This window comes from Ursus arctos, chromosome X (genome assembly GCF_023065955.2).
Source record: "Ursus arctos isolate Adak ecotype North America chromosome X, UrsArc2.0, whole genome shotgun sequence".
NCBI classification, from domain to species: domain Eukaryota; kingdom Metazoa; phylum Chordata; class Mammalia; order Carnivora; family Ursidae; genus Ursus; species Ursus arctos.
This window is the reverse complement of record NC_079873.1, coordinates 26,175,886-26,192,374: the sequence shown is the minus strand read 5'-3', so window position 1 is coordinate 26,192,374 and position 16,489 is coordinate 26,175,886. Positions and strand designations below refer to the sequence as shown.

The 16,489-nt window shown below is 38.2% G+C and overlaps 1 protein-coding gene across 18 annotated transcripts in view; it reads left to right on the top strand.

The window, feature by feature from the left end:
* DMD (dystrophin) overlaps positions 1 to 16,489 on the top strand; it is a 2,358,181-nt gene that overhangs the window by 1,868,750 nt on the left and 472,942 nt on the right. For all 18 annotated transcript variants that reach the window (XM_057310259.1, XM_057309646.1, XM_048213297.2 and 15 more), the window contains one exon: positions 10,789 to 10,978. In XM_057310259.1, coding sequence (XP_057166242.1) covers positions 10,789 to 10,978 — 190 coding nt within the window. The remainder of the gene's footprint in view (positions 1 to 10,788; positions 10,979 to 16,489) is intronic.

Genomic DNA, 16,489 nt, shown 5'->3' with positions numbered 1-16,489 from the left:
CTTATAAATCATATCAGATTTACAAGTCTTGTAAATCATATCCGAGCCATTAAAAGAGGTTCAAAATTAAAAGGGCAATTTGTTTAGAATCCACCAAGACTTAGTCACTCTGAGAGATTAATTCATTTCTCAGCTAGTCTTATAAAAATTATTTATTTTACTGTAAAATTTCTAGAAGTGTGTTTGATTTTCTTGTTAGATAATTTTACTGTAAAACATTTCTTGAAAGGTACAGACTTCCTGATAATCTCTGTATCCTTAAACATTTATTAAGTTACCATTATAAGAAGGCCACAATCATATGTACTATGATTTTCCCTTATTTCCTAAGAAGAAAAAGATTGTACCGCTGCCCGTAATGCCCTCTTTTTGAATAAAAGCTTCAAGCCTACCTCAGGCCCAAAGTGCAGTATTTATTCTAATAGCTCTCTTAGATGGCAGCTGAAGATGATAAGCAAAGAGCTAATAATTTTTGTCCTCACACAAATACCATAATCCTAATTCATATAATAAGCGCAGAAAACAAAGAGCTTTTGAGAATGGTAATATATTAAATCCATTATATTTACCTCAGAGGGAGATTGACAAGTCTACCGTGAGAGGTAATGTCTTAGAGTGGACTAGATTTGGTATTTCTGGTTGTGCCACTGATTTGGGAAATTCATCTAGCCTCTCTGAAAGTCGGGTTTCTCCCCTACAAAACATTGATGATTATAACAACTGGTCCCACTAACCTCATCAGGTGTTTTAAAGTATCAGAGGAGAAAATATATGTGGAAAAGCTTCAAAACCAAGGAGCATTGTTTTAGTACAAAATGCCGTAACGATAAATGTTGAATTCAAAGGACTCTCAAGAGTGTATTCTTAACCACAAGACAATGCGGAATGAGGAATCGGGTAATAAAAGTCACAAATATTTACAGACTATAACTTCAAGTTCATGTCAGGAATTAGGAAGTTGTTCATATTTTCCAATTCCAGTGCTAGACCTCTACCATAAGTTCATATCATCTGGCGATATGTTTTTAGTCACTTCCTTTTCAAGAGAATCCATATGTTTGACTTCTGATCTCAGAAAATGGAACCAACCTGCCTTGCTGTCTTCAGAATGTTATGTATTAATGTCTAACAATCTGTTCTGTTTTTCTCTAAGTGAGGATGAGAATGCATGTTTGTTGGCACAGTCTTAGGAGACTCAGGAGATGATCCCAGGCTTGTCCTTCTGATTGGTTACTGTATTAGCTTACATATGTATTTCAGAAGAGAAGAAAGCTACTCAATTTAGCTTATCAACATTAGGAAATACATCTTTTAAAGAGATTAACACTACGAGTGACCAAAACCAACGGTTCACCTTAAAGACCCACGTGATACAAATCATCGAGAATTTGCTTAGAGTAGAGATGTTGTCAAAAACCAAGCTCTGTGCTCCAGAGAGGAAATAACAGGAAGACCACGTGGGGGGATAAAGAAAGAAGATAGTTTATTACTTTGCCAGGCAAGGGAGGCTGCAGCCGGCTCCTGCCCCCAAGAGTGCAAGCCCACCCGGGGTAAAAGGCTGAGAGGTTTTATAGGAAAATACAGGATCCGGGCCCTTTCGGTAGGAATGTCCTCAAGGTGGTCTCGTGAGTAGCCCTGGTGCCCGCCACCTGAGTCTCCTTAGGAAGTATATACACTGAGGTCAGAGAGATTGCAATATCCATACCAAGCTCCTGGAACGAAGAATTCTACAGAAAAACAAGTGAAAGGGAGGGGAAGGCTTTGAGAATAAGAAAGAAAAATGTGTGCAGTTTAAAGTCAGGCCTTGCTGAAGCACTAGTGTGTCTATCTTAATTCCCAACCATCTTTACGTTCTACAGTGGTTTCAGAAATTTTGTTTAACTATAAGCCCAACCCTAATCTAAATTTGTATTTATCTGGAAGAGAGTGTAACCACATTTTTTCTAAAGATCTTTTATAGTTCTGTAACTATCCAGAATAATACTTGGAGTCTCTATATCTGAACCAATCCAAACATTATTTTTAAATTTCCTGAAATAGTGCCTTTAGGTAGTTTATCAGTGGAAAAATATAAACTATAGATCTTAGATTAAAAGACGTTCATCTCTTTGTTAACAATCCAAGATAGGAAAAAATATATATCTTGAGTATTTTACCTGTGCATAATATTTTGTACACTTCTTTTATCAACTAATTTTTCTCAGTGATACATGACAGAAACAAACAGATGAAACGAGTAAAGCGAAGAATAGCGGAAAGTTTTCTTTTAACCGCTGTCTACATTTTCTTCTCAGAAACATCCCAGTGCTTTTAGAAAAACTATGTAATAGTTGTTGTTTCCCTAATGATATACTGTACAAATCTCAATTTTAAAAATTCTCATAGAGTAAAACGATCTATGTGTGGAATGTTGATCATGCCTATACTCTCTTAGTATCTAAAGGTAAAGTCTACATGATATTTTTTTTTTTTTACTAAAATGTCTGTATCATTGGAGGAAGTTCAAACAGATAGCTTCAAAGCTGCAGTTTATCTTTGGATGATTAATCTATTTTCCATGCAAGTGTGTTGCGTCTGCACATGTTAAAAAGTCATCCTGTGTTGTCTGGGGTGAGGAAAGATGGGAATGAGTTTTCTGAGAACTAATCAGCAATACTTTGGGAACATTTAGGTCGCGGTTTCCAATTAACTCTGGAGAGTTTGAGTAATTTAGTACCAGACCTCAGGAGAGAGGGGATGAAAACTTCATTAATTCATATGTCGGTGAACAGCAAACCAGCAAATTTGTGTTGAAAATGGATTTTTGTTTTGTTTTGTTTTGGTTTTGGAGCAAACACTGGCTAGATCTTTCTGCTGTGGTTAGGATGGGAGGCTATCTTTGCATGTCTGTGTTCCCTTATGTGTAGGGTTTTTTTCATGTTTCAATGACTCTGCTTATGGTAAAGTAACAAATACTTAAATCTGTACTCCAAAATGAAGACAGGGATCCAGTGGCATAACCTTCCCTGTGCTTTTCTTTCTTTTCCTACAATGAATTATCAGAGGATGTAGACACCAATATCTATTTTCAGAGTTAGAAAAATGTCTTTTCTAGGATGCACGGCTTGGGCTATAATCCCAATTCTGCCACTTGCGTGCGACTTTGGAAAAGTCATCCAGTTCTCTCAGAATGAATCTCACCAACAGCAAAATGAAACCAGTGACAACCTGGACCATAGATCTAAGAGGTTTCTTATTTTTATGAAAATCAATCCAATTAGGCCAACTTTGAGCATCCATCACCGTATGTGCAGATAAAACCCAGCTAGACGATCTCCACTTCCTCTGATGAGAAAAGGCCAGAAAAATGTTTAAAGATAGATTTATCGCTTGTTAAGCAAATTGAGATCGAAGTTCATGAATTCATTCGAGTTACTGGTAGGGAATCCTCATGAATTATAGGCTTAATCCCATTGTAAGTATAGTTAAATGTTTACCTCTCTGTCTTCTCCACCAGAATTGAATATATTAAATGTCAAAGTCCATGACCATGCCTTATTGACTTTGGTGTCACCATAACTGAGCATAGATCCTGGCATGTAATATGTATGAGATGCACAGATGACTTAATGCAATGTTGGTAGGCATGTACAAATAAGAATGAGGTGCTGATTTGAAGATAATCTGTGTAGAGAGCTTAAAGCCACTGAGAGGGAATGAAATATCCAACTAGAAGCATACAAAGAGAAACAGCTGTAGGTAGAAAAAATTGGAAATACCTTATAAAGTAATGAGAGAGTAAGTCTGAATGTATTTTAAAACATGTGAAGAGCTATATGGGTATTAGCATTAAAAAATGTATTTTCTGTGCCGTATCTCTGAGCCTTGATCTCTTATTCTGGGTCAATAGTTGAAAGAACAGGGTATATTTCTCACTGTATAGCTCAATAGCAGAGGAGAAAAGAGAAACATCCTCTCATGGCCAGAATGCTTCTGTGGCCATATTTTCTAAGTAGCTATTGCCCTAAGCCATGTTAGAGTTGTGGCTAGAAAGGTACTGGTGGGGGACGAGGCCAAGCATTATTGAAGGACTTTCCTTAGATTCATGCTTCTCATTGGTGCAAACTACAAATACGATTCCTAGAGACTAAAAGGAGTCCTTTCTCCAAACTGCTGTATATCCATAGGTAACACAATTCTAGCTGTCCCTTGAAAACACAATATAAAGTGATTTTTAAAAATCAAAATGTAATGTATTTACTAGCAAGTCAGTAGATTCTGTTAACAGTTATAGAGAAATTGAACTTCAGGTTGAGTTTGGTCCTGGACGTTGCTAGAAACGTCCCGAGTCCAAGTGCTACTAAGGTGCTCCTTCTCTCAGCCTATATCTAACAAATAAAAAAGGGAAGACATTGTCATCCTGTAATCATTCCCTAAAATATCATAGGAAATGATAGTGGTTAAATGCAAATAAACCAGGAAGGAGAGATTCGGGTTATTTTGTTTGGTTACTCCATGACAATCGCTAGGCATAGATGGAGGTGTTTTTTAGCAGAAGACTGAGTGCTGTGAATTTCCTCATTTTGTCACACTTAAAGAAACACCTGGGCAGAAGAGCCTCCTCTGTCAGATTGAGCCTTTTTCCCCCTAAAAATATTCAATGTGTTCATTTCTGATTTTATATATATATATATATATATATAATTATATACATATATACACACATAAAATTATGTGTGTGTGTGTATACACACATAAAATCCTGCAGTACATTGCTCCGATAAAGTATTGTCTATTCATGTATCTAATAGTGGAATATTATCTACACATTCATTCAACTCTACAGCCTTACTTGGGGAAGTAGTAAGTTTCCCTTTCCTCGTGTGCTTTTGTGTGTTAGCTTGACCCATACGAAATTGCTGATATTCAACCTAATAGAAAATCTGGAGTCTTAGAGATTTATATGGAGATATGTGTGTAGGTGTTTAGTGACAGATCATAGTATTACTTGTCTAATTGCCTCATTGATAATCAGTTCTTAAAAAGAAACCAGAGATGCTGAAGACTGCCTTCTGAGAGTCTTCCCATTTGTGCAGAATTGGGTCTGGGTGAGTTCCTTCGTGGGCAGGTATGGGGTTCTCCTAAGCTTTGCAGCTATAGCTCTTTGCCCCTTCAGTAGATTCTTGCTTCTAACTGGTGATAATGCAACCCTACACTACCTAGAGATCCTCTTATTTTTTTAAGATTTTATTTATTTATTTATTTATTTGAGAGAGAGAGAGAAAGAGCATGAGCAAGAGAGCACAAGCAGGGGGAGCAGCAGAGGGAGAAGGAGAGGGAGAAGCAGGCTTCCCACTGAACAGGGAACAGGACGATGTGGGATTCGATTCCAGGACCCTGGGATTGTGACCTGAGCCAAAGGCAGATTCTGAGCCAACTGAGCCCCCCAGGCACCCCTCTACAGACCCTCTTAAAGGGCAACAAAGATGCAGTAGCTCCTGTCCCCTTTCGAGACCATATTCCATGCAAGTAGTTGTATATTTCTCACACAGACTTCTTAAGCATGTATATTTTTTAAATCCTTATTTAGTATGACACTTCAGCATATCAGTCTCCCCAGAAGGCAGATTCTGAGAAAGCAGTTAACTTGCAGGAATTTTATTAGCGAGTGCTGTCAGGATTAACACCTGTGAGGGAAGGAAAAGGAAGCAGGATAGGGAAGAAGGAGAAACTGGGCTTCACTGCAGTTGCAACCACAGCCATCAGTCAGCTCCCCACCCCTCTCGCCATCCTCCCGAATTGTCCTGAGTTGGAGCAAGGGGGCCAGGCTCTTATAGCTGCCTCCAGCAGCTTTCTCAGAAGCGAGGGCAAATTGGATGTGTCTCCAGTGACCGTGATTCTCAAAACATTAGCATATATCAGAATCACCTAGAAGGCTTGTGAAAACGCAGCTCACTGGACACCATGCACAGACCTTCTGATCCCGTAGGTCTAGGGTAGGGCTTGAGAATTTGCTTTTCTAATAAGTTCTCAGATAATGCTGAGGCTGCTGGTCTGAGGGTCATACTTTGAGAACCACTGTACCATACCGCTCATATTTAGGTACTTGAGAATAGTATATGGTGCCCTTATGAACAGAAAGAAAACCTTTTAAAGTCACCATAGCAGCCCACCCTCTACCAGATTCTTAGCATAAACCTAGAATAGCTGATAATTAAAATTTGTTACAATAAAAAAGTACTTACCTGCTATCAGACATTATATTCCTGAAGTATTATTACTATTTCTGGTACCTGAGCATTGTTACTTTTATTTATTTTTTTATAATAATTTTTTATTATGTTATGTAAGTCACCATACAATACATCCCTGGTTTTTGATGTAATGCTCCATGATTCATTACTTGCGTATAACACCCAGTGCACCATGCAATATGTGCCCTCTGTAATACCCATCACCGGCCTATCCCAGTCCTCCACCCCCCTACCCTCTGAAGCCCTCAGTTTGTTTCCCAGAGTCCACAGTCTCTCATGGTTCATTCCCCCTTCTGTTTACCCCCCTTCATTCTTCCTTTTCTTTTCCTACCAATCATCCTATTTCTTATGTTCCATAAATGAGTGAAACCATATGATAATTGTCTTTCTCTGCTTCACTTATTTCACTTAGCATAATCTCCTCAAGACCCGTCCAGGTTGCTGCAAGTGCTGGGTAATCGTTCTTTTTGATGGCTGAGTAATATTCCATTGTATATATGGACCACATCTTCTTAATCCAGTCATCTGTTGAAGGGCATCTTGGCTCCTTCCACAATTTAGCTATTGTGGACAATGCTGCTATGAACATTGGTATGCATAGGGCCCTTCTCTACACTACGTCTGTATCCTTGGGGTAAATACCCAGTAGTGCAATGGCTGGATCCTAAGGTAACTCAATTTTTAACTTTTTAAGGGACTTCCACACTGTTTTCCAGAGTGGCTGTACCAACTTGCATTCCCACCAACAGTGTAAGAGGGATCCCCTTTCTCCACATCCTCTCCAACATTTGTTGTTTCCTGCCTTGTCCATTTTTGCCATTCTAACTGGCGTAAGGTGGTATCTCACTGTGGTTTTGATTTGAATTTCCCTGATGGCTAATGATTTTGAACATTTTTTCATGTGTCTGTTAGCCATTTGTATGTCTTCATTGGAAAAGTATCTGTTCATATCTTCTGCCCATTTTTTGATTTGGTTATTTGTTTCCCATGTACTGAGTTTGAGAAGTTCTTTGTAGATCTTGGATACTAATCTTTTATCTGTAGTGTCATTTGCAAATATCTTCTCCCATTCCGTGGGCTGCCTCTTAGTTTTTTTGACTGTTTCCTCGGCTGTGCAGAAGGTTTTTATCTTGATGAAGTCCCATAAGTTCATTTTATCTTTTGTTTCTCTTGCCTTTGGAGATGTGTCATGAAAAAATTTGCTGTGGCCGATGTCGTAGAGGTTGCTGCCTATGTTCTCATCTAGGATTTTGATGGATTCCTGTCTCACATCGAGTGTAGATTGCTCTGGGAAGCATAGACATTTTAAATATATTAATTCTTCCCATCCATGAACATGGAATGTTTTTCCATCTTTTTGTGTCTTCTTCAATGTCTTTCAAGAGTGATTTGTAGTTTCTAGAATTGGGCATTGTTACTTTTAAAATTCAGCCAAATTTTCGCCAGGGTCTATAATCAGATAACCTGGACAGGGGAGTTTACAGAATAATTCATGTTCAAGATCTTTACTTTTGTTCTAAAACAATTTTTTAAAAATTTCTTTACGATTCTCATTATTTCTACGTTTTTTTATTTATCATATAAGCCACTTAAGGCTGTATGGTTATGGAAAATTAAAAAGTATGAGATACATCCGGAGCTATTTTGAATACACAAATATGACATACAAGTACCCTTGACTCATTTCAGGAATGAATAAAATTTAGGGATTCGGTGTACATAGATTGATCTCAGGAGAAAGGATGTAGCCTTAAAACTCCCACATGGGCAGGAAACAGCAATCTCACCTCTGATCAAAGGGGCCTGTAAAAGAACTCATTTGAAGAGATTTTCTGCTCTCGCAGCCATTGAATTTTGTTAACGTATTTTCCAAATTAGCAAAGATTCAGCCTGATGTTTTCAATATTTCCGAGCATGAGGGTATCGTTGAGGAAAACGGTGCCTTACTGTCCTGCAAGAGTTACTGTTCTTCCCTAAGGGCCTAATTTACAAAGCAGCAAACTCGCTGGTAGGATTTGGCTAGAAATCTCGTTGTCTCGGTAGAATGCTTTCATCTAATTTATGTGCATCGTATTTTACAGAGAACTCTTGGAAAGTTATTTACTAGTTACTTTCTCTGGAAGCAGAGGGTAAGCAGCATTTTGAGGTCAAGAATAAGGGAGCAACCCGTGCAGCTCATGATGAGGTTGACCCTGATAATCAAAGGCACACTGTCTAACTCTCCAAGCTTCACTCTTCCCTGAGAATTTCATTTTTGCCCTTTTATTCCCCATAAAGTTGGAGCATGTGAGAAAATATGTCATCGTCCAACCCTGTACTTGTCTTCTGGAATGTGACAGCTTATTTCTATCCCAAATTTTAGGCTGGAGGTGGCGTAAGTCTTAGTGATTTCTGATATGCAAGCCAACCTAGAAATACTAGCTTGAACTGGATGAAAATTGCTGCTTTTGTAGGTCAGAATCGGCCAGATGTGAGCAAGTTACACGTGCTTCCACCTGCACGTTTCCTGCCAGATTATAACATGAAGATTCTCAGTGCTGTTGCAATGGTTCTGAGCTTTTAAATCATACTGAATAAAAAATAAATAATGATTTCGATCTTTCTCCCTCCGTCGATAGTTTGAAAACCAGGTAAGCAGGGAGCGAGTAGTCCAGGTCAGCCCCTGACCTACGCAAGGTTTAACTGATTTGTCCAGCCTGAGCACCAAGGTTCCTTTCAGCTATGCAGCATTCAAGTTTGTTTAGGGGCTGATAAATAGCTTCGTGCAATGCTTCCTTTTTTCCAGTAGCTGCATCCTCATAAACCTATTCTCCCCTCCACCGGTTAATGCAGACAGCAGATTTTTATCCAGTGTGAGCACCAAAACTACACTGTGGAAGACTGTAGGCTCAGCAAAAACCTCACCCGTGATGAATAAACCGTTCTTCCGGGGGCTTTGCTGCCGCTGGCTCGGCAGGGGCTGTTTATTGCCTGGTTTGCACATCCCATGATAAAGTTGCTGCTGAAATAAATTGCAGTTTTGCATAATTATTGACAATCACATCCTAACAAGCAGTGTGTATCATATTCAAGTGTTCAATTTTTTTAAATCCATTTTTAGCTTCTGTTTAATCCCAGAAAGTGTTTGTGTAGTAATAGAAGGCAAATATGGCATTTAAATAGAGTACTAATTTCCTCATTGCAGACAAAATTTACCTGAATCTCTTTAGATGGGACTGTTAATGCCAAAGGCAATTTTCCCTCCAAGCTGTTATTATGTAGATTTTTGCTGAGGGCATATGTGTGTGTATCCACAATACATGCATTATATATATGTGTGTGTGTGTGTGTGTGTATGTGTGTGTGTGTGTGTGTGTGTACAGAAAAAATATGAATAATTTCTTTAGATTTGTGTATCATTACGAAATTTGGTTCACCCCTTCTAAAAGATTAGAGGAAGGGTGGGGGCACCTGGGTGGCTCACTTGGTTAAGCGTGTGCCTTCTGCTCAGGTCATGGTCTCAAGGTCCTGGATTCGAGCCCCGCGTTGGGCTCCTTGCTCGGCGGGGAGTCTGCTTCTCCCTCTGCCTCTCCCCCCCCACTCATGGGCATGTGTGCACGCACACGCTCTCTCTCTCAAGTAAATATTTTTTTTAAAAAAAAGATTAGAGAAAGGGGAATGGGATGTGGGCCAAGCGAACGAATGTGTTCGAGTAACCTTAATGTGTAATAACTGTACGTGGGAGGCAATCACCTTGACACACATTGTCATCTCATTCTCAGCCCAGCAATAGGCATTGAAGATGAGAAACTTTGAACTCAGAGAGGATAAGTAACTTGCCATACTACACAGTTGGTAGAGGATGTGGGATTTGAACCCAGATCTGTCTGGTTTTTAGGCTTTACTTTTTACATTACATAGAAGTTTTTTCTTTGGGAGAATATTCTTAGTTGTGTGACCATCAGATAATGAAATGTAAAGCAAACACCATAGTTAGAACCATTAGAATACAATAGTGTCACATAAAATGATATCTTGCACGATGGTTTCTGTGAAATATGTTTTTTTCCTTGTTAGTCCTGTTCTCCTGTACCCTCCAGTCCCCTTCTCTTGTTTCCTCCAGTGTTCAACTTTCTCGTCTAGCTTTGCATTTTCTTGACCTTTTTCCTTGTCTACCTAGTCCTGACTTTCCACCTCAGGTGACATCAAAGATAAACTCGGTGTAGGGATTTGGGAGCTTTACCTATAAAGATGAACTTACGCTTTTGCCGCATATGAAAATAAGCTTTCACAATCGACCAATAAAAAACTATTAAGTTAAAAAAAAAGATTGTTTTTGGAAGTTCATATATGAACTGTCCAAAGTCTACACGCGCGTGCGCACACACACACACACACACACACACACACACAATTCTAGTTGTTGTTGCTTCTAAGAGAACTTTTAGCAACAACCCACCCCTTTGTTGGTACTTTACAGTTTTGTCCCTTGATCTTTGCTCTTTTCATGGGGGGCCCTGGGTGCACCATTGTGATAACCGAGGAGAGCTGCATCTGGACCTTTGTTCTTTTGCAGAGTGAGTGAGCGAGAGGCTGCTCTGGAAGAAACCCACAGATTACTGCAACAGTTCCCCCTGGACCTGGAAAAGTTCCTTGCCTGGCTTACGGAAGCTGAAACAACTGCCAACGTCCTGCAGGATGCCACCCATAAGGAAAGGCTCCTAGAAGATTCCAAGGGAGTAAGAGAGCTGATGAAACAATGGCAAGTAAGTAAAGCTTTTCTACTTTGCCCTCTTGTGAATCCTTGTGAACAATTCACAGCGTCCGTCCTTGTAACTGTTGGGCTGGGGACAAAGTGAAGTGCTTGTTTTATATGGCCTGATCCAGTGCAGCGTGTGGGCAAGAGGGGAAGAGGCACAGGGAGAAGGAAAAAGCATTTAGGACATCATTTAACACCCTGACAAGAAACACCTTCGACATGGTACGTGTTTTTGACCAGGGAAAACTTGCCCATAAAACCAGAGCTTTGGCCAAGGAGAAATTTTGCTCTGAGAAATAAATTAGGGATTGGTTTATTAAATGGAAAAAGTTGCCATTTTGGAGTGTTTGTTTAATATTTTACAGGGAAAGCATCTGTATGAATTGTCTGTTTTATTTAGCGTTGCTAACTGAATCAGTTTCCCTTCATTACTTTCAAATACATTTTGAAATGTTAATCTGGCATTTTGTAGCTTTCTTCCCAACACGATCTGTAAAAAGAAAAATGAGATGGCTGAATTTATCATAGTTAATGATCATACAATTTTTGGACAATTGTTTTTCCTAGAAACAAAAATTATTGCTACAAAGTTTCATATGCATGAACAGTGAAAACAGAAGTTTAGGGCAGTTTGGTTTAAATGACGTCTTGGTTCAAGGAGGCCGCCTAAGTTTATTCTCAGTGCCTGATATAATTTTCTGAACTACTATGGAGTTTCGTTACGTATACTTGAGTTTCCTGACTTGATACAAGAACTTTGCTAGTATCTCGAATGAACTCTAGAATGTCAAGATAATATGATCAAGTTTTTGGACTACTTTTCTCCATACATTTAAATTACGATGAAAAAAAGTGATGGTGTATCCTAGGTTGAAAAATACTTCTACAACCAGACCATAATAAGCAACGTTTCTTCTCCTCCTCCTTTCCTTATTTTCCTTCTCCTCCTTTTTTTTCTGTTTTGGTGGGATACTTGATCATTTGCCTGCTCTTGTGCCCAGAGTTGATGATCGTGGCAATTCATAGCTTCTCGGATTTCTCATTCGTGTTTTCTATTCTCATCAGACCTCACTCACTCCTCCACAATGTGTGTTGAGTTAGTGTGATCACTGGAAGTAGCTCGTTTAGAGCAATACCTGCCTATATCTTTGTAGATATGTCCCATGGCTTGAGATTGTAAAAACTATGCAGTTAGACTTTTTGGTCACTCCTAGATGAGTGAGTAGAAAATGTCCTGCTGTAACTTATTTGACTTATGATATTTCATAAATAAAATTGTATTTCTTTTAAATACCCATGAAGCCACCTAGAATTTTAATAAATATGGGGGCTCACATATTCTCATCAGCTGTGGTAGATAAATAATAAAACTGTACGTCATTATTTTAGCAGATTACTTTGAAAAGAAAGAATAATCCAAGATATAATTTTATAATAAAGATTTAATAAAACATCCCTTAAATTAGTGAACAAGTCTGTTTGAGGGCCGAGATACATCCACGTATCTCCTATATGTTATTATCTGTATTACTATACCATGAAAATTCTGAGAAACTGCAAGATTTTGAATCATTAAAGAAAAAAATTGCCATGTTTTTAAACTATATGTCCTATGGGAGAATGGAGGATAAGCCACGTTTTGTGTTTGTTTAGATCTCTAATCTCCCTTGCAAAAACAGTTGAAAGTTACGCAGAGGACATTTTCTTAGCTTATGCTATAGTACTCATAAAAAGTATTTATTATTAAAAGCCATATAAAACTCCCCTAGAGTTCCTGAAAACCTTAGATGTATCATTTTCCCCCTTAACTACAATAGGACTAGCTGAGATCCCAGCACTACTTTAAAACAGAGACAATTTTCTCATTCCCTCCATGTTAATATTGAGTTCTCTATAAATTCCAGTTGCCTGAGGTTGGAACTACACTGTATGGATAGAAATGACATTTATAGCCATTTTGATTTTCAGTTAGATGACTAGATAACGGTCTTTTGGTGAAAGATTTGAAGATGTCATGGAAAACATTTGAAACTACTGAAACTATTGATTATTGTTGTTAATGGCACATTTCAAGTGATAGAATTGAATTAAGATACTGGGGTTTAAAAGCAACAAATGGAAATGCCAAGCTTAAAAGTAAATATAACCACATATCTTGGGAGATTACATGCAGTTTCAATATTTCAGCTAAATGGAAGTCTCTGCTTTTTTCCCTCTGAAGATATTTTTTTTTATTTTGAACAAAAGGAATTTTCTGTAATATGTGTGAAGGAAAAAAGTGTAATGATAGGCCTTTTCACTTTGTTTGAAGAAGCTGGTAGCATTATGTTCATTGTTTGATTCATGCTGTAGAGCGAAAATAATTCTTACATATTAAAAAAGGAAACTCCAAATGCCTAGACAGAGCATCAGCTCTCCCAGCAGATTCTAATACATCTGTCCCCCCAAAAGCATTGATGTTTTTGCTTCATACAAGTGCTGCTGAATGGATATGGGGTGGGGAGGAGGGGTGGCATGACATCCTTCTCAAGTATGTTTTTGCTCTATGGCTGTCAATCAATTCTTCTATATATGGAGACCCCCCCCCCCCAGCTCTTGCTAGAATGAGTATCACTGTTATTTACAATCCACTTTATAGGATGTTTAATTCTCTCAGCAATAATCACAATTCATGGGTTCTATAAGAATACATGTTTTATGAAGCATATGCTTCCTGAATGGAATTAATCTGAGTGATTTCACTCTGAAAGCCACTAAAATTCCTTCCTCATATTAGAAAAAATGCTTATTTAGTTTTCTTACTAAAAGCAAGGACATTATAGTTGTCCTTATACTTCGGGGTGAGGAGATTTTTCTTATAAATAGTGTTATTTCTGACAGTCTAACTGGAATTTTAAAGCCAATATATTTTTATAGGATATCATACAGAGTCCTGAGAGGTGACAGTCTGAGAATTTTTACATTGCAAATTTATCTTTAAAATGAAGAACTATATTCGTAGTTGAATCAGATACTTCCTGTGTCCAAAACATTTCTGCTTTGGGCCCCAGAGAATTAACAAAGATATCCTCAATTCCAGGTTCTAACATAAAACCATGGGTAACTAACTGAAAATGGGAAGACTCTGTATCTTTGCTATTATTCCATAAGAATCCTGCCAATCTTAACTGATTCTCTAAGCACCCCTAAGAGATCATTGTAATACCAGCTTATATAGAAGGTGTGTGGGTGTGGGTATGTGGTGGGGAGAGATGGTCATAAAGGTGTAATTAGAATCTTCTTCTCAGCAAGAGAAACTATGGAACAATTAATATTTGAGATTCCTTCCTCTGTGATCTGGGTCTTGTCTCAGGCCAGAGCTCTACACTCAGTTTCTTCTCTAAGCTCATTTGTTTTACCCATATCTCCTCCCCCACCCCCATCATGAAATTCTCTTCTATTAAAGAAAACATTTCCAGAGAGACTAGTTTGATAAACTTTGAATTGTACATCAGTGTGCACCTGTAAATTGATTAAGAAGGCTTAGATTTCTAATACATTATTGAAATTGGGCAAGTAGCTTCTTCCGTGTTTTGCACAAAAAAAATCTTGGCCCACTGGTTAATTCCAAAGGAAGAAGGAAGAATGCAATCTTAGTAACACAATTAGTATTCTGAATAAATTGGATTGTCATCTTTCTTGGGACATCTAAGAATAGAGAGGTAATCTGAGGATCCCTAATTCTAAGAAAAGGAAACCCTCTGTGTATTCCTTTCTGTTGCTATAATTTGAACTGAGTTTTATATGTTTTTTCTTTTTTTTATCTTTCTACTTTGGAGTCTCAATAATATTAAAGTTAATCTTGATATTTTTCTCTGGCCTGGTGATGACTGTCTACTGTTTTGGATATGTAAAACTTTTATATATATTATTTCCTTAAGAACTTTGATTAAGCCATGAAATCTGTTGTAAACACCTGCTAAGTGTCTAGTGTGGCTTTAGGACTGGCACAAACATGATTACAGAGATGCTTTTCAAACACAGTTCAGACAAAGTATTAGGTTGTATAATCTATTTAATGAGTATCAATCCACAATTTTAATTTTTTTACTTTTATTTAATTTTTAAAACAACCCCCCCAGCTCATCCATTTCTCCACCCCCCCACCTCTTACAACCACCAATCTGTTTTCTGCATCTGTGAGCTAATTTTGTTTTGTTTTGTTTTTTAGCTTCCAGATATAAGAGAGATCATATAGTATTTGTCTTTCTCTGTCTGATTTATTTTGCTTAGCATTACAATTTTTAAATAGCAAAGGATGAAATTAACAGAATAGAATAGGAAATGACAGACTCCTTCACTCTTAAGTAAGGGTCAGGGTTTTTTTTTGTGTGTGTGAAACTTTAATTTCAGCCGTGTATGTATGTGAGAGAGAGGGAGAGAGAGAGAATGAGAATGTGCATACTGGATATATTCAAAGGCCTCTGTAGTGGAATATGACATCGGCCTTTGGAATGCTTATATTCCAGAGGTGAAAATACATATGCTAGGGCAAATTATAGTAGTGATGAGTGTTAGAGGACTAGACCAGGTCTAGTGAAAACAGATGATTAAGCTTAAGCCTTCCAAAGAGCCCAGGAAGCTCACCTAGAACAGTGTTTTCCCATCTTCCTTATATACTGGAGGAGCTTTTTTTATGGTTTATTTATTTATTTGAGGGGGGAGGAGAAGCAGGAGAGGGAGAGAGAGAGAATCTCTGGCAGACTCCCCACTGAGCACTGAACGTGGAGCCCAACTCAGGTCTCGATCCCAGGACCCTGACAGCATGACCTGATCCAAAATCACTGAGCCACTCCAGCACCTGAGGAGGAGCTTTTAAAAGTGCTAATTCTTTGGTTCCACCCTATAGAGGTTCAAATTGGATTGATGACAGGATGTCATGTCCATGATTCTGATGTCTAGCCAACATTGAGAACCTCTGCTCAGAGAATGTTAAAAGAATGTATTAGGACTTAGCTAGGTCTATGAAGTTGAAAAGAGAATTTTTGGCAAAGGCAATAACATGTTCAAAGTCCTGAACATTTTGGGAGTTTGAGAATCTGAAGGTACTTCTCTATGGCTGGGGTATGGTTGTTGCAAGAACTAAGGTCGGAAAGGTCAGCTGGGCCTAAATTATGTAGAAAAACAGCAGGGTATAGTGAATAGAGTACAGGTCTTGTAGGCAGGAAGACCACTAATTGTACCACTTGTTGCCTAACCTCTAAGTCTTAGTTATCTTTTTCTATACAGTGAGCATTGCATTCACAGGATTTTTGAGGATTAAATAACAGGATACATGTAAAATTCCCTCTCGAGGGGCAGAGTGTTGAGAGAGCTTAACATGTGTAAGCTGTCTTTCTATCCATCTTGCCACCTACCTTTAAGGGTTGGGACTTTATCTGTAGTCTCTGGGAAGTCGCAGCATAGTTTTATTTTTTTTTTATTTTAATGATTTTTTATTATATTATGTTAGTCACCATACAGTACATCCCCGGTTTCC